At 38.4% G+C, this 19,743-nt stretch overlaps 1 protein-coding gene across 1 annotated transcript in view; it reads left to right on the forward strand.

Moving 5' to 3' along the window:
* The first annotated feature begins 338 nt into the window (after positions 1-338).
* The window catches only part of cdh12b (cadherin 12b), a 111,739-nt gene continuing 92,334 nt past the window's right edge, over positions 339-19,743 (forward strand). Inside the window, exon 1 of the mRNA XM_066662952.1 lies at positions 339-596. Within this exon, the coding sequence (XP_066519049.1) occupies positions 339-596 (258 nt within the window). The remainder of the gene's footprint in view (positions 597-19,743) is intronic.

A 19,743-nucleotide genomic window follows, 5' to 3' on the forward strand; every position in this document is an offset into this window, starting at 1 on the left:
TACTGCCATTTTCTCCTGGTTTATTTACATATCTGTGTATAACATGGACGTGTATATAAATGTATGCCCTTCTGCTTAATTTCAGGTGATGATTTCACTACCTGGCTGACTGGTTCATATCCGCTCAGTAAGAGGAGTTGAGGAGCACCAGGTCTCGAGTGGCCCCTTCCCTGGTGCCTCCTTCACCCTCTCCTCTTCCACACCCTCTCCTCTTCCACTCCCTCTCCTCGACCTGACTGTCCAGTCTCATCCCCTTGTGCCCTGGCTCTGACTCTGGTCTTCTGCTCTTCTTGGGACTTTGAGTTTGACTTTGAAACAGTGCCGTCCCAGACCGCCCAATGCTGAAGGGGAACTGTGTGCTGCTGTTCCTGTGCTTCCTGTTCGTGCAGAGCTTTCCAGCTCCCCTCCACACACTGCCTCTAGCTCATCCCCACAGCAGGCCGGGGCTGGACAGGCCCCGCAGCGCTGCCGGCATGTTCACTGCAGGCCGCAGCGCAGCCTCTGGAGGCTTCCAGAGAGTGAAGAGAGGATGGGTGTGGAACCAGTTCTTTGTGCTGGAGGAGTACATGGGATCTGAGCCACAGTATGTAGGCAAGGTAAGGCGGATTTTACCAAATTAAAATGGCATTTCCGAAGTAGGGCTGTGCCATATTGTATCATTCGTCATCATTTTTAAAACCAATAAAAAAGCCAATATTATGATAATAAAAACTTGTTTACATAATGACATCATGCAGTTACCCATAATATAGCATACATTATTTACATGAATCATTTAGGCACAGTGAAATATGGTGGAAAGTGTCTCTGATGCGAAGGAATTTGCTTAAAAAAAAGGGGGCTGACTTCAGTCGTGCGGAGGTTACAAAATATGAGATGTACAATAATCCATGGTATTATGTAAGAAATGAAAGAAGACGATGACAACAGAAGGAGCAAACACAACTGTGTTTCACCACCTCAAGCACCTGGTTGAGGATGTGGAAAATCAAAACTGCTGTTAGAAGAGTTCAGCAGCCAATGAGCTCTATGCCAAGCAGATAAACTACACTGACTCAGCACAACAAATATTCTGTATTTTTGTTATTTACTGTAAAGTTCTAAGGTTACTTTTTGCATAATTTATATAATTGATAGCTGTTTATATGCACACGCTAAATAGTAAATGCTACATTATCTTTTTAGACAAATCATAGAATATCATTAATATCAATATAACATTTATTTTGTTGCAATGGTGTGTTTCTGAAAAGTATTTTTAAGTGTTTTGTTTTTTATCGTCAATAATATTATTATCACCAAAATATTGTGATATTATTTTAGGGCCATATCACCCACCCCTGTTGTGAAGTACCAAATAACATATGGATCAAATACACCTGATTCAACTCATCGGTTAATTACCAAAAATGGAATGGGTGTGGAAACAGTTCTTTGTTCCTAGAAGATTTTGTGGGGTCTAACCGACAATGTAAGACCTGGATTAAGCAGATTAAAAGATTGTATTTCTGAGTAAACAGAGGTAGAGTAAGGATCTACGGGTCTGATGGGCTAGGTTCAGGCACAGTTTGGTGATTTTCCAGCTCAAACTGACCTAATTCGACTCATCAGTTAATTACACGAGAGGTCTTTGTGCAGGAGGATTACATAGGATCTGAGAGAGAGTATATAGGCAAAACTTTGAAGGACAGACTTGAAAAATGTTTTGATAGAAGCAATGCTCAGTGCTGAATGACCTAATAAAAGAATTGATTCCAAATAAAGACCCAAACAGAAAATTATTACCACAGAGAATAAGAAAAGGAAATGGCTTAGCCTGCTGCAGCTTATTGATGTTGAAAGAGGGACATCCGTCTCCAGAGCAGAGAAATATTGGTTATATTTGTGTGCATATTCTTATACAAACCACAAAACAGAAAGTACTGTGTTCATACTGTTGGTGAGCACTTTGAAATCTGTCTAAACTGTCTTAGAAAACTGAGTGTTACAGCTTTTCCCTCCTCCCTCATTGCCTCCCTCCCTCCACCTGCCCTGTCTATCTATCAGCTCTATTGTTTGAAATGTTTGGAGTTTTTGGGATGATTCATTAGATACACAATATAAAACTGACTGTGGTGTTCATGGTGTCAGAATATTTATAATTACGGCTCCTCACAAAAATGAAGTGAATAACCTATTGAAACTTTCCCATTAATCAAAGTCTTCTTTCAGTATGAGAGCTCAATGATAGGAAGAAGAATATGATTTAAATTAATGAATAAATGAGTGAACAAATGATAAATAAGCTAATATAAAAGTGATGGACAATCATTAAGCATTGAAATCTAGCATTGACACACTATATATATATATATATATATATATAACCGGAATATATACAAGGTATACATAAAGTATTTAAATCTGATAAAGCAGAAAAATCAAGTAGATTGGAGCATACCCATTCCAAACCTGCATAACCTTTTGGGGTAGAATGTGGTCTGTTAAGTTAGGAGCAGCTTGGAAAGGCTTACTACCTGTGTCCTCACAAGCACAAAAAATGACCATGTTAGTAAAGATGTAGCATGAGAGAAGAAAGAAGGAAGCCAGACTGTAGAGTGATGAAGAGCAACAGAAACACAGGCACTAGGAAAAAAAAGAGAGAGATAGTATCTGCCGCCTTAATCATAAAGCTATAACACAAATACATCACTAAGCGATATTTGTTTTAAAGCAAGGCCTTTTTTTTTTTTTATGAAACTACATTTTTATGAGTGTTTTATGGTATTAATAGTCTACAAGCATAAAGGCTAAAATCAATAGATGTGCTGGCTTCCTGCCAAAGCTTTCATATCAACCTTGCATTATCATGGGGATATTTCCCTGAGCTTGCTGCTGCAGAGCTGAAATATGTCCTTGCAGGAATGCATCTGAAGCACCATGACCTAACGTAACCTCGGTGTGCGGTTATGCTAAAAGTGTTGACATTAATGAAAGACAGAGAGACGCTGTCGTCCCGGCAGTCTGACTAACCACTAATACATCAGCTCCTTCTCTCGCTCCCTCTCCACATTTCATCTCTTCTCCTCCATCTGCTGCACGCTGAGCATAGTTACCGTACGAGCACTCCACATATTCTCCTTCCAGCACAGAACACAAATACTTAAAGGGCCCATATCTGATATTTTATCTACTTTTCTTGTGTGTGTGTGTGTACATATAATATACATTTATATGTTAATCATATTTCTTCAGCCATTAGAATTACACAGACCTTAACAGACTTTAATTGATACACATACACACACTTAAACATAGTCATTTTACACATTATTGATTCCCTACATTAAAGTTAAAAGACTTTCCGTGGAGAGCAGCTATGATCAATAAGACCCCCCCCCCCCCCACCCCTAAATACCAACATAAAATATATACCACATATAAATTATATTCCAAAATAACAAAGGTCTATGTTCTAATAAGTTAACTGCATTGACCGACATTTTTGTGTAATGTTTACATACTACGTCAATTTTCTATTTCTAAGGAGTCAAGAAAAATTTGGTTTTGCATGATAGGAGCCCTTGCTTGAGCCTTGCTTAAGGAGGAGAATAAAGTCTAAGGAGGTTTAAGGCTACTGAGGCTGTAATTTGAAGTCCAGTGGCTTACCCGGGGATAATAGTTCCCCTGGCTTATCTGCCCCTGTGCCACAGCAATCAGCCTGAACACGTGCCACTGTTTGTGACCAACTCTGGAACTGGGAGGAAGCAGGAGAAGGGGAAACTGTCTGCTGTTTTTTTTCCCCCACTAAGTCACTTAATCCTAAGCCTGAGCTTGTGCTTCAAAATAATTGAGTGATTCTGGGCCATATGAAAGACATAAGGAGATGAAATCTCACAGCTCTGCTTAAGACAATCTTAAGGCACATGAAGAATGGTGGACATAACTGCCAATATGAGGACGTAAACACTGGGGAGAAGAGGATTTAGGGCTTTCGAATGTATATCTGAGCAGTCACATGAGCTACCGTGGTTTCCATGGCACAGTTGCCTAGGCAAACATTATCTGTGATGTGTATCTCTTGAATATAACAGCTCAGCACAGTGGGATGGGAGAGGGAGGGGGCAAAGCATACTCTACATATTTATGACTAATTCATCATACATTAATAGGAACAATGCTATCCACTCTCACTAAGAAACACAAATGGGGGAGGCTGGCCATTTTTTCCAATAATGACACTGCCAACAGGGCAAATGATGTCATTTTTCTTCTGCATTTGTTTGCATTTAAAGCCACAATCAGGGATTTCTACAGAATACCATCATAGGATTTTAGAGTGGACTTTCAGAAAAAACGCAAATGTGCTTTGTGAATTGTTTCTGAAAAAAAAAAATGACCTTAATGAAGACAGCAATTACTGATGTGTCAAACTTAGCTATTATTGCATCCTTAAAACGTCAAGTCTATGTCTTCCTTTAGTAAAATGTGGTGACACAAATGAATTTGTAAGATTCAGTTATTTAGAGCTAATTACAGGTTTATTTATGCACAATTGCTTGGCTAATTATTCCATTTTGATCAGTTCAGCTTTAATGGGGTAACCTCTTCAAGCAGTGCCCAAGGGGTGATAAATACTTCAAAACATAACTCCAGTCAAGCCAGTAATCATGATGAATAGATGTACATTTTATAGTCATAAATTATACACCTTTAAATAATACTCACTCGTCTTGCATATCTATTTCCTGCACTCAGTACGAATATTAATCAACAAGCAAGCATGCCATTTACACGGCTGGCTTCCAATTACCTGCACTGACATGTGCCATCATCAAGATCCACAGACTGTCACGAATACTGGTGGGAAAAATGACTAACCCAATGATCTTGCACAGTATGACCACCTTTCCCAGTGAATGTGTTCCTCGCTTTCTGCAATAATGTCTTCTCCTCCTGTAGGAAAGCTTTACATTAGATAGTGGACCATTCTCATTAGGTCTTGATTGTATTTTACCACACATATTTATTGAAGTCAGGTTAATAGACTGGATTATAACAAACACCACTCCAACACATCTCAAAGTTATGGAATGTTGCCCAAACACTACAGAGAACTCCAGTGTGAGGGTTTTATACCCCACTGGCCTATGTTCAGCACTGGACATTGTAACCTATGGCTGCAACCCCCAAATCTCATTGGCAGTCAGTGATGAATTCCCACATAGTGACTTGTGAACCTTGAACAGAGATGTCTAACAAGGTCCTATGTTTTCGCATGTGAGTCCTGTAGCTTATCTTCTCAGCATATATTTTACCATATTTCACCACACAATGGCACAGACAGGCTGAACATGAGGGCCAACAAAAAGCCCTTAGCTGGCGTGCATTTTTCTGTATCATGGAATGAGAGGCAACCTGTCCCGTTCCATAATGGCAATCAACTGTAATGTTGTGGAGATAAAACCATGAAGGCAGCAACACCACCAAGTACTGTATACTTAACAACGGTCTCAGTCTGGCACTGACAAGCTCAAAGCTAACAGAGAAAACACTTATCTTGTACATTATTCAAAATAATAACTGGTATCAAATTCCATTATTATTCAGCATCAAAATGACTGAATACTAGCAGCCACCATTCCTTATAGAGGAATATTGTTTCAGCAAGGATGTGTGTAAACCTATATGCATTTAGAAACTTAATTATTTGTTATGTGAATCATATAAAATAATCAAGATACTTTTCTGTTTAGTCATGATTTTTACACCAATTTTAGCCTTAATTCTCAGTCAGTCCAAGTCTGTGCTATTTGGCTACAGCCTGTAGATTCCAGGGCAGTGTGCAGATTATGGAGTTGACAGCTGGGAGTTGTGTAATGGAGCACAAGTTTTGCCTTCCGATTGATTAGCAGATCAGTCGGATCACTGCTATATTTTTAACCTATTGTATTATAGGAGTGTATACTAGTCATCAGCTTCACCTGAATTCTGACATGGCAAAACTGGGAGGTTAGCATGTTTACAGGTTAGTAGATGTCTTGTAAATCAAATACAGAGAGAGTTGACAGTGGAACGCAATGGACAAACAACATGTACTTTCATGTTAACGACTGTCCTGGGTGTTTTTTATTTTTTGCATTAAATTGTGCTTAACCTAACCCTTAAAGGATCTTGACCTCAATATGAGAATCAATCTCTCTCTCTGTCTCTCTCTCTCTCTCTCTGTGTCTCCTCTTCCTCACACCCCAATGGGGATTTACTCAGAAAAAAAATTATATACTGAGCAGAGCTTGCTCTCAGATAAGCCCAGGGAATAGAAAAGTGAGTAGAATAATAGAACAATGTGCAGCTCAAGGCAAAAACACATACGAAGGCAGACATGCAACACAATCACTTCACTTTCTTGAGCACTACCTGCTTTGCATGCTCATTTTTACAGCTATAGTACAATGTCTCAATCTATAATTCTAAATATTATTGAGAAAAAATAGATAGTGTGGCACTTACACATCTACCTCTGTAGTTCTGTAGGTTCCTAATGAACGAGTGCTGAAGTTTTGTCACGGGAAAATGCACAGATGACAGTACGGTGGTTTGTTCTCTTGTCTATTTTGGATTAATGAATGCAAACTTTGGCAACGTTTGTTTACTTCTCTGTGACACACAGAGCGAGGGAGGAAAATTGCTCGCTTGGCATTTTTTTCCCCTGCCAGGGTGTCAAAGGAATAAACAAAGAAAAAGTGGAAAGAAAAGAACTGCGCTTTGCATTTATTTAGCCTTGTCTTAGCCTTCTTAGTCGGGAATAAGGAGCACAGGGGATGGTACATTTGTACTCTCTGATATACGTTTTTCTATATCTTGAAGTTCAATTTCTTCAGCTTTTACATATTGTTGATGCATTTAGGCAATGTTAGTTTAAAATAAGTGAAGAAGTTAAATGAAGAAAATTAATAGGTAAATGTTCTTCATTTCACAGTCAAGTCAAAAGTCACAGCACAAACGAAAGGGATAATGACATATCTGAATACCCCAGCAAGTAATGGGTGAAGGGGCCTATCGTTTTGTTCGAAACATGGCTGGCATCCTGGAAGCAGCCATATTGGATCAATGCAAGGATTTTTGAATGGGAAGGTGGTCATGTAGCATATCAAAGAAGACCAGAATTGTCATTCTAAAGTTATCAACCCAGAAAGTTCAAAACTTAACAGGCTCATTACAGGCTTGTTACCAGGCCCTAAATGCTCAGTGCCATCTTCAGTCAGAATGGATGGTTAGGTAGCACTGAGGTCACAAGAAATAAATGTGACGGTGATTAGTACAGTAAAATGCATTTGTATAAATGCCAATCAACAGATTGAAGCCAAAATAAGCCATTATAAATCCATAATAATCTTAAAGCTTGCTTTATTTATTATGTATTATTTATACACTGAGTCTTAACAGTGAATCAGATATGCATAGCTAGCAAAAAAATAAAACTTTATTGATTACAACACCATATATGCCAGCAGAATCTGTGATTTTTTTCTTTCTTTCATATGCATGAGCTGTGAACAAGGGAACACTTGAACCCCCAGACACCACTGGAGGGAGTTTACAACACATCAGCAATTTAGCATTTATTACAGAGAAATAAAAGCTCCTTTGAGCCAGTGTGAATAACACAACAAACCACACTCCAGCAATTAAACAGTTTGTTACTGTCTCTCACTGAGTTGTGATTTAACTCTTAAATGGACAGGGCTCACCAATGATTCCAAGCTATCATTTTATACCTGATAAAAGTAAGGAGGCATTATTTGAGTAGAGAACAAAACACTTTTGCAAGGGGCGTCTACTAAACACCACATAGTTACAAACAAGTGTAATTTTGTTAAACTTTGTTTAGCAGTGTGTCTCCTGGTTTTAAGAGACTCTAGCACAACTGCCAGCTAGCTACGTATTATTTCCATGTGTAATATTGAACATTTACTATACTAACATTAAATATTACCCAGCAAATTTGGTGAAATCAAGACCTGCTTTTGGTCATGCCCACTGTGATCTATGAAAACATACAACTCTGTACACAGCATATGCAATCATCACTGAACACACTGAAGTTTTTTTTTCCATTCCTCTGTAAAATTACTATTTTGGCAGATTCATGTTTTTAATTGGACAGCGATGATATGTTCATGACATACACTATTAAATGTATCAAGCTTTTTTTCCAAGAGTATGCTGCACAAGTCACAGCTGCTCACAGTTTTAGAAAGTAACATCTCTGTAGCTGTGAAATGTTTTAAAAAAAAGGAAATGTTAAAAAAAAGGGAAAGAAAAAGCAGGTGCTTGGTTCCGAATATAAATCAAGCTCTGTGTTCTTGTTCAATGCCTTCCAATGTGGTCACTCAGTGACCATTAAACCTCCCTCTGTGATCAGCATCCACAAGCCAGTCGCTCCTGATGCCACAGTAATGACCATAGTAAGCCAGAGAAAAAGTCTTCCAAGAGTTTGGACAGCCTATTATTTGAAATGAAACCAGGAGCAATATTTCAATATTTTCATCTGAAAAATTGAACTGAATTAAATTGATTTAGAACAGGAAATGGCTTCTGCTTAATGAATATAAAGTCATATTTTTGTGTCTCCAGAGACAGAGATGGAAAGCAATCTTGTACATGACTAAGCTGCTGAGATAGAGACAAAGTCTTTAAGATGGCTTTTGACAAAGAGGTTTTTCTAAATTCATCACCACCAGAAACCAGGGCAGAAAGTACAAGACAAGACTAACATCAGTAGTAAACTTAAAACATAGCAAGTGTCTGGTAATGTTTACAGCATAACAGATAAAATATTAATAATAATAAAAAAAAAACCATTAAGTATTTCCATTATTTAGAATGCTGTTTTAAATAGAAGCAACAGAGTCATCAGAATTAAACAAAGAATCAAGAAAGTAAAACAATATAAGTAGCTTCTAAAGGGATTTAAATGCCAGGGCATTTAAAGTGTCTGAAAAAAATGTTTAACGTTGGAGAAACCATTAGGAAAATGGCTGTTTAGTGTTTAGGTGCAGTGATAGAAAATGCCTGATCACACTTGAACTTAAACTAGGAACATGGAATGGCTAAATTCAACTGGATTGAAGAATGCAACGATTGAGAGAAAACTGAAGGCAAAGCAGGTCTGTTATAACAGCTAGGTGCCACAACATAGAGCCTTGAAAACAAATAAAACTTCACATTCACCTTACATAACATTACTCACTGATTTGCGTAAAACGTTTTTCTTTGCCAACGATAAAACCCTAGTCTAGAAGCAACAAAAACGAGAACAAATGTTCATCCTTAACTGGATCACCACAATGTCCTTGTCTCAGGCAAAGTCAACCCAACTACTGTTGTGAGAATGTCACTTGGTCACAGCTAATCAACTGACCCACTGTGGCAAAAAAGGTTCCAAGACTGAGGCAATCAAGTTCAACACTACGAGGAGAAAGTCCACAGTGGGCAGGTCTAACAACCCTACTACCATCTTCTGCTGCATACTTTATCATTCCCTTTTCACCTTTTTCCTCACTGGTCAGGACCCCCACAAGACCACCACACAGCAGGTATGATTTGTATACTAGATCATTCTCAGCACTACAGTGACACAGATATTGTGGTGCTGTGTTAGAGTGCATTGCACTGGCCTGTTAGACACACCTACCTCACCGGTCCACCTTATAGATGTGAAGTCAAAGACAGTAGCTCATCTTTTGTGGCACAGTTTGTGTTAGCTGTTCTCTAGTCCTTTATCAGAGGACACAGGACACTGTTGGCTGGATGCTTCTGGTTGTTTGGACTTTTGTCAGTCCAACATTGTCACTGAGGGGTTTAAAAACATCCAGCTGTAGCCATGTCACTGCAGCACTCAGAATAATCCCACAACCAAATGATACCTGCTCTGTGGTGGAAGAGCAGGATCCAATGAGGATAAGAATCTATGCAGAGAACCAAGTGGATTACAATTTGTAATTATAGAAATAGAAAGTGCTCCTGTGTGGTCACTGGAGCTGATAAAATGGGCAATGAGTGTAGGTAAGTGTTCCTAATCCAGTGATCATTCAGTGTAAATCTATAGTGGAATGTATCAGTGCAACCAGAGTCAACAACAGAAAACTCCCAAAATATTTAAATCAAACACACATGCAGTTATGAATGGGCAGGATTTCCAAGCTGTAGTAAACATTGTGTGAAATCAGACTCCAATGCCATGGAGTGATATCGGAGCGAACCTGGAACAAGAACAAAGACACCCTGACTTTCTAAAAAGTCAAGTTTCGTTCTGGGCAAAATCACGCCACTCCATTGCCACCACTCATAGATTCTGTTATATGCCACATATCAGCAGCACTGCTTGGTGTGTGTTTGTGTGTGTGGTTATATGCTAGCAATGCTCATGTTCAAAGTAGAAGGAGCATACAGAAACAAACCTTGAACTGGATCAGATCCAACTTTTATCAGAGGGATTGTGCATTCTCACAGGTTTCAGCGGATTCACATGAGGGAGAGACACACAGGGATTATGCTGTACTCACAAAGACAGCCCAGTTGCTCTGTGGTTTGTGCTTTAGTGACACATAGCCTTAGAACCCTGGCCTTAAAGGCCTAAATAAATGAAAAAAAAATTCTGGTGCCCTGAGAGAAGTACCTGCATCGTCTGAGGGCATTTAGCAGGAGCTATTTATAGAGCCAATCCAATAATGCACAGAGAAAGATACCCCTCCTGAGCTTATGAAATAAAAGCAAACGGTGTCCATGATATATGATATAAAACGATACTATTAGAAAATAGATGCCTCGGTCTAAATGATGCCACAATGTACTTTGGTGAATACCATCACACTCTCGGTCTCTCGGTGTCCCGCTCTCTGTATCTTGTCTTTGATTTATGCATAAAAATAGCTCATATCAGAAAGGTCACTCATTTGAATACAAGTCAATAAGACACTTTTGTTGGAAAGGGCAGTCATCCTTGCCGCAGCAGCCTGCTTACATGAGCATGGCCGGGTTGACAGTTGGCCGTGCCTCCTTTCTCTCTTTCTCTCTCTCGCTCTCTTATTGATGACACCTCTACGCTCCATTCCCTCTCCCAGACTCATTGCCCTCTAAGGCTCTAATTTAAGCTTGCGTGCACCCACACACACACCCCCGATGCCTGCCATTAGCTCAGTGAGTCCTCTCAGCAACCTTTTAAACAAAGATCAAGTGAGGTGAAAGTATGATGACCAGTCATTCCATAACAGCAGCAACTGCAGAGCAAATAACATCAGAAAACTTGGGTCTCCAAAGTTAAACACTTTCTCTTAGTTGGAGCAGGTATTTGTAGTAGTTCAGGGAGAGGCCTAGTTGCTGATGATCTGTAGGCTGCAGTTTGCCTCAGGAGCTGTGAGAACAAGGGGAGAAGTGAAAGATCTACAACATGCGCTACATAAAAGCATTAACTGAAAAATGCTTACTGTAGTGATACTGTTGATTATTCATTCATTCATTCATTCATTATCTGTAACCGCTTATCCAATTCAGGGTCACGGTGGGTCCAGAGCCTACCCGGAATCATTGGGCGCAAGGCAGGAATACACCCCAGAGGGAGTGCCGGTCCTTCACAGGGCAACACAGACACACACACATTCACGGACACTTTTGAGTTGCCAATCCACCTACCAATGTGTGTTTTTGGACTGTGGGAGGAAACCGGAGCACCCGGAGGAAACCCACGCGGACACAGGGAGAACACACCAACTCCTCACAGACAGTCACCTGGAGCGGGAATCAAACCCACAACCTCCAGGCCCCTGGAGCTGTGTGACTGCGACACTACCTGCTGCACCACCGTGCCACCTACTGTTGAATAATTATTTCTAAACATCTGCTTATGAAAGCCCAGTATCAAGTATGAAGTCAGGTACAGATGTTGACTGGTTATTTCTGGAAATCATACCGACTTATCGGATGGAGCCCCATTTCTACAGAGAACAAGTTGTTTCACTCTTATTTACCGCAGCACTGGTTGGGTTTATCCCTCTCTAGTTGACATTTGGCATTAGATATGGCAACTTCATGGTCCAGAGTGATCCCATTTCATGTCATGCTGTTCTGTGTGTGCATGATTTAGAGTTAGTGTCCAATCAGATGCATTGTAAAGTAGCAGAGGCCAATAAATTAAAGGTTTTTTTAAAACCTTTGGTAATTTGATGTTTGAGCTAAGAAAGAAATTAACTACACTTTTAAAGTTAATTCATCACAATTGAATATTTTACAGTTTTTCTGAAAACAAAATGTATGTGGCTTTTGTGGGAATCACTACCTAAAACAGTTTAAAAGCTTTGAAAATGAATTTAAGAGAAAGGAATTAAAATGTTTCCCTTGTTTCATTTTGTTGCAAATATTTAATGCTTACTTTAGAGTCCTTTTGTAATAAGAATACCGTTCATCATCTTAACACATTTGTAGTGTCCTTTAAATCTCACAGTCATTTTACTGTACGTCTATGGGCCACAGAATACAGAATTACTATAAATGTGGTAAAAACAACAAATTGTCTGAACTAAATCATGTGCAACTGCAGTCAGAAATGCATTCTCACTGAACATCCAGAAGCTATGGCTCATGGTACATTCAGAAATCACAACTTTAAGAAATATCTGAAGAGAAAATTGTGTGCATTTGAAGTTCAAGTGATGGTTGACTCGAAACAAACCAAACAAAAAACAAGTCAAACGTGGTTAAAACCACTAGGCTTTTTATTATAGTATCACATTACGCAGCCACCTTAATAAGCAGCCCTCCTTCTCTTCCGTGTGTGGTCAGTATTTAAAATGTTCCACTTTGTCTTTGGCTGTGTGGGGTTTAAATGGGGAGCCAAAGGTAAATGCATGACACACTCTATAAACACATGACCTACAAGCCAAAAGAGCCATTAACTTGCGTAATACAATCACAGCCTCCACTCCATGCTAATTGGCCTCAAATGGCCACAGAGAGAATCTCTCCACTGACCTATACAGTAATCAAGGTTACCATGCCCATAGACCCTGCAAAGCACACCGCAATTATCCACTCTCTGTGCTTAAGAAGCATGTCTAAAGCATTGAGCCTCTGACTGCCATAGCCAACCGCAGGCTGTTCCCAGGCAATGCTAAAGGCCAGCTTGAGCTTTTGTTTAATAGTGTTTTATGAGTATTTTGTTTGCTATGTGTAATGACCCTTAGATATGGATAGTAATAAGAAGCCTGACCTAACACTAGGAGCACAAGCACCATTACTGTTGACGCCGGTGCTAAATCGACACAAACAAGTCAATGAGGCATTTCCTCAACACTAATGGGTCTGAATTTCTCTAACTGGGCGCCAGTTGTTTTTTTTTTTCATTTGCGTGCCTTCCTGCCTTCTCAGCTTCAGAGCTATGTTAAAAAATTGTAATTAAAACAATAAGCCTCAGGATTGTGAAGTCACACAGCAGTGTCTTTTGAGAAAAAAAATATTGTTTAGGTATTGTTTAGGCAAAGTTACAAGTTCCTAGCTAATGTTTCCCGGCAACATGTTTAGTGGTATTTTGCTTCCGGAGAAAACTCTGAACATGAAGGAAAATATAATCATCACTCTATCTGTTGTAAACATGTTTACTTTCCACTTACAACAAAGTTGCAATAGTCCTTAGAGGAGGATTTTCTAGATGCAGACTAGAAAAACTTCTGATGACACATCTTGAAGATGATACTGGCCTTTAGACCAGCAGCTAGGCTAGATATCAGGTTCGGGTGACACCACAGGGATTCCCAAATGCTGTATGACCTTTGTATTTCGGCGAATCCAGAGATAGGTATTGAAACACAGAAAAAAGCAAACCTTTATTTAGTATCCTAAAAAGGGCAGAATTGCCGAAATGTGCACAAGTAAAATCATCATTCTTGCTTGGTGTGTGACACTTACAGGCAGAGCTTTATCAACCAGTGTATAAGTTGATGATGGTGGATACTACTTTGCTCACGTCCGTTGACACACACCAGGCTCAAAAACCAGCCACAACACCCCAAAACATGAAAAAAGGCATTCACCAAAGTAAACAACCACAAACAAAAACACAAATCCCTAAAATAACCCACAAATAGCAAACCGGCTGCTGCAGTGCATGCTGATATGTCCCCTGTGAGGCCCCCAGCCCCCACAAGAATCTGGCATTGTTGCAGTATAAAGCATACTGGGTATTGAATTAGAAAACTAAGTGAATATATGAAAATAATATAAAATTGTGAATCCTGCCAAACTGAGGAAATACACTGTTGTTCTACAGAATACCAGACACTACACAGTAAACTGTTACACCATTGTGTGACTGTAGGTAATGCTCAGTTTGAGGATTTAGCCATGTACTGCCTTCACATGGCTTGATTTTCCAATATATAACAGAGCACAGCAAAGTGCAGCAAAACTTTTTTGTGTCAAAAGTAAGTGTCTCAGAAGCACAAGGTTATATTTTAATTTACAGAACAGTGATCTCTGTAGTGATTGCTCGGGGTTTATTCTGCGGTATAAGGGCTGAATGAATAACAAGGCATTCCATAACGAGCATCCTGATTTGAATATTGTCCCCAGGCCTTATGGGGAAAAAAGGCGCAATACCTTGCAGTTGGGTGAAAGCTCTGCAATTAGAGGGTTTAGGCTGTATTATCTTAATAACTTTCTCCAGTTTTGAGGCTCAAAAATGTCTTGTGCATGTTACATCTTTTACAGATGTATAAATAACTGTTAGTGTGGCTTAACATTTCGAAATGGTTACAGAACAATAAAACAGTATGGCCATCTTAGATGACCGTGTATGAAAATGTTGACTCATTGTTTTCTAGCAAACATGACGACATAAGTAAAATAACAAAATGTTGTACTGATATAGACTTAATTTTCGACATTTTCCAGAAATCTATATCTTTGTTCCCTACATAAATAAGTAGGGTCACTAACAGTTACAGAGAGAATCACAGTAAGAAAAGATTCATCCTGAGGCAGAGAAAATCTTGGCTTGAATCAAGGCATTATTATCCCAGTACAAATTAAAAACTTTCAGATTTTGACTCTTACAAGAGCTTTTGGTTGGTTTGTAAATTATATATATATATATATATATAATATATATATATATATATTATTTATAAAGAGGTGCGTTTACCCCTTAAATAAAGAAAACCTTTGGTACACTCTGTAAGCAACAAAGCTCTGGGATTATATCTGTTTGATATAAACACTACATTAAAATAAACATCTGTTCCACACAGTATGGCAGATTAATCCCACAATGCATCATGATGGCATGTGAATGTCCATGTCTTGGAAGAACAAGAACATAACACATCAAAGCTAATTAGCTGTTATTATTGTTTCTGTATTGTTCTTACAAATTGAATATTATTTTTAGACCGCGTCCATCAAATAAAATGCTTATAGCTTTAAAGTCTGGATGTGACTAAACTCAACAACTTATCAGAATAATTTATAATATGAACAGTGTCATTCCACATGAAAAAATATTGAAACGGCAGTGTTAACCTATGGTATATGCAAAGTGATTGAGTAGAGTAGGTGTATTTCAAAAGGTGTAAATGAAGGATAAGTATACGTTCACACACACTTTAAGAGGTTTACCGGTATGTATATATGCTGTTAAAGGATGAAGAGTTATCGGTGTAATGATATGCAGAACCGTCCTTACTGATGCAGACCTGCAGCTAGTCTGGGACTTGTCATACTCCCTACATTCCTGTGTGTATTTGTTACTTTAGGAGAGTTTTGGCTTAGTGTTTGTTTAGAATTTAGGTGTCCATCTGTTGTCTCATCCTATTGTTCATTGTCCCTTCTGCAGCACCCTATCCTGCAGAGAACAGAATTTGTTCTTCTCTCATCACATGTGGAGAGTAGAAATGATAATAATCTAAATTTTGAATGGAAATAGTCACCTAAATACAAGTAGCTACAACATAATTAAATAACAGTAGAATCGTACTTATAAATATACCCAAGTAGAATATCACAGTGTGAAAATACTCAGAAAAGTACAGATACATAGATGTTTTGCAAAGTACTTGTTCTTGAGTATATGTTACTATTACTGCCTGCCCTCTTCATCTAATGCCACAGCTAAGCAAAGCAAGAGGCCTCACACGTTGGTATTTTCACTGTTGGTTTAGATACGATGCCAAACTAATTGTAGGGCTGCAGATGTGGAGTCATTTGTAAGGATTACTTTGCCTCTAATTATGCATCTGACTTGCCAATAATCCAGTGGCCCATTATAATACGTTTAGGGAACTGAAGACATTTACAATGGTAATGTATGTTGATGATGGAGTGTGTGGGCAACATTGAAAAGAGTATATAAAAAAAACTAAGGATAACGACGTCATTTATCCCAAATGCCAATATATCGTCCCCCCCCCCCATATTTTCAGTCAAATCCACTTTAATAATGGGATTTCTGCTTGAAATCCTCCTGAATCATATTATAGACGTGCTAATGCTTCAATCAGTATCACTTACTGGCCTTTTCCAACAGAGTGGCAGGGGCTGAGAGCAAGGTGGATATTATTATGGCTAAAGTTGTGATTCTGATTATGGCTAAGAATCTGTTCATTGATCTTTCTTTCCTTACTTTTCATCTTTCATTAACACAAACTGTGATAGATAGTGAAGGTGAAATAGCTTCAGCATCAGTATACAAGGTTCATTTATCTCCTGCCAGATACTGTGGCTTTACAATATGAATATTAGCCACCAGTTAATTGATAGCATTTTGCACTTGCATATGTTTATCAATATTTGTGATAAACTGCTTCATGGAAATGATTAGGTTGTTGTCTTGTTGAATCTGTTGAACTAATGGATTGACAACTAGAATCAATAAATGTGTATAACACTCCTCTGAGCCTTCAAACAGTGAAACGTTTAATGACATATCCAAAAGCAAATGTTACAAATGTTACTAAGCATGTATTTAAAGAGAGAGTGTGAGTGTAGCCCACACAAAGAGTATCAAAACAATTTAACCTAAATGCCACAAAGTTCTAATACGACAACTTTAAAAGTTTAATTATGAGATTCAATTATTAAAATAAGTAAAAATTGGATACCAGATTGTCACTGGGCGCGAAAAAAAAGGTCACAAGTTGAATACAGCAGCTGTTTTGTAAAATAATGCTATGAATAAATGCCCATAGGAATTATCCAAAACGCAATACAATATATTAATAAACACTTCATCCCACTGTCAGATCATTTGTTTTGTTTCATGAACACACACATTATCACCTGTTAATGGAACAAGACATATACACACGAACATGTCAAATGCCTCAGACCTTGCAATCAAAGCTTAGTCATAGCTAATGACTTTCTGCCAAACTAAGTAAGATAATTCTCAATTACTTCAAAAAGAACATTTCTCAATGCAATGTCTTTCACCATCTACAGTACTTAAGATTGTGAAACAGATGCAGGTAATCTGGAGAAATTTCAGTCTGTGTAGAGTGGAATTAAACCACCACTTTATGGGATTGGGAGTACTTTGAAAAATCATTGCTCTCAACACAGTCCATCAAATAATTCAACCTGAAACTCTATTATGGAAGAAGAAAGTCGTCCATCATATTACATGCATATCACATTACATGCAGAAGATGGTACCACAGATGTGTTGGCATATATTGAAAATTTACAGTGACATGGTACAATCATGGCCGCACGGTGGCACAGCAGGTAGTGTCACAGTCACACAGCTCCAGGCACCTGTTGACTCCGGATACTCTGGTTTCCTCCCCCGGTTCGAAAACACATGGTAGGTGGATTGGCAACTGTAGGTGTGAGTGAATGTGTGTTTGTTGCCCTGTGAAGGACTGGCGCCCCCTCCAGGGTGTATTCCCGCCTTGCGCCCAATGATTCCAGGTAGGCTCTGGACCCACCGAGACACTGAACTGGATAAGGGTTACAGATAATGAATGAATAAATGCTACAATCAAACTGAAAAATTACAGAAGTTACTGGAAAATCCATGGTTATTTCAGAAAGACAATACCAGATAAAACTGCACATACTAAATTAGCATGGCATCAGAGACACAGGCAACATGTGTTTGGATGGTCTACCTGCCATCCATATTTGTCATATATTGAAAATATATGGTGCATCATGAAGAGGAGAATTAGACAATGACAATGACTGTGGTAGTCTTTAGCATCCTCCGGATGCTTCAGTTTCCTCCCACTGTCCAAAAACACATGTTGGTAGGTGGATTGGGTGTGGTCCAGGGCATGTTCCTGTCTTGCACCCAATGATTCTGGTTAGGCTCCAGACCCACCGCGACCCTGAACTGGATCAGTGGTTACAGACAATCGACACTTGCAAAACTTAACTTGTGTTCTCAGTTACTGCAAACTTTAAAATGTGTAAGAAAAGTTGATGTAAACCAGGTAAATCTGCTCTGTCCCATCAAACTTGTTCATGTATAAATAGTTAAGCTGGTTAAAATAATTGGGATTACTTTTTTATTTTGAACTTCAAAAAAATGGTTCAAGAAAATTAATACATCAAAAAAATATATGGCTCTGAAATATTCTAGTGGTAGTTGTGTTGTAGGATTCTTTCACTGTTGAATGAGACTGATTTGACTTGTTAGAGTCTGGATGCTTGTCATGGGGCACTGAGAGTAAGTAAGGCGTAAAGATACTAAATTGGCTTTGATTTGCCCAGCTGTTCATCCACCACAAACTGGCTCCATCTGTTAGGAAGAGTTTGTGTGAGGCCAAGCATAAACATAAACACAAACCTACACAGCAGTACACACACACATACACACACACACACTTGAACCCAAATTCTGTCTTACTGAAGAAAATATAAAAGCATGCCAAAAAATGAATTCCTCGAAAGTGAGATGCACACTATATGACACAGCAACTGAAGAAGTGAAGGGGAAGTATGTATCTTAAAAAAAGAAAATGGTTAAGAAGAAAAAGAAGCTCTCAGCCTGAATCATTTTACAGCTTATTCTTATTTTAACTTTGATTACTTTTGTTTCTAAATGTATTATTCTTTATTTATTTATGCATTTAAATATACATATTTTTTTGTTTATATAAAGTTTGTTTCAGTTATGTTCTGTACATATATTTATTTATTTATATAGGATTAAACTTATAACACTTAAAATCTCTGCCCGCAGGAAGGCTGATGCACAGAGCCTAACCAACCTATACAGGAATTATATACTTTTTTTTTTTTTTTGGGGGGTGGCTTGTGTTCAAACTCATTGTCCAGATGTAAAAACAGCTGCAGTACACTCACTTCATAAGTCATATGTACATATTATGATAAAGAAAGAACTGATATTATTACCTTTTATGGACTATTTAAGTTCATTTTATTTAATGTGACTTCAGAGAAAAAATTATAAGCAAAAATCATAAATTTTCCATGAAATTAAAGAAACTGTAATGAAACTGAATTTTTAATCATTCACTCAAATTCATTTTATTTTTACCCACTGCCCCTCCTGGGCTCCACAGATAACACTATACACAGTAAGTAATTATACAATTAAAGTTATGTATCTATACTATTACACTGACAATATTAATTTCTCACAATGCATTTAAATATGAAATGTATCTCTATATTAACTATACATGTCCTTGTATATCAACTGTGATGGAGTCTACTTCTTGTGACAGATGACTGTGAGACTATGGG

Source organism: Hoplias malabaricus, chromosome 3 (assembly GCF_029633855.1).
Source record: "Hoplias malabaricus isolate fHopMal1 chromosome 3, fHopMal1.hap1, whole genome shotgun sequence".
NCBI lineage: Eukaryota > Metazoa > Chordata > Actinopteri > Characiformes > Erythrinidae > Hoplias > Hoplias malabaricus.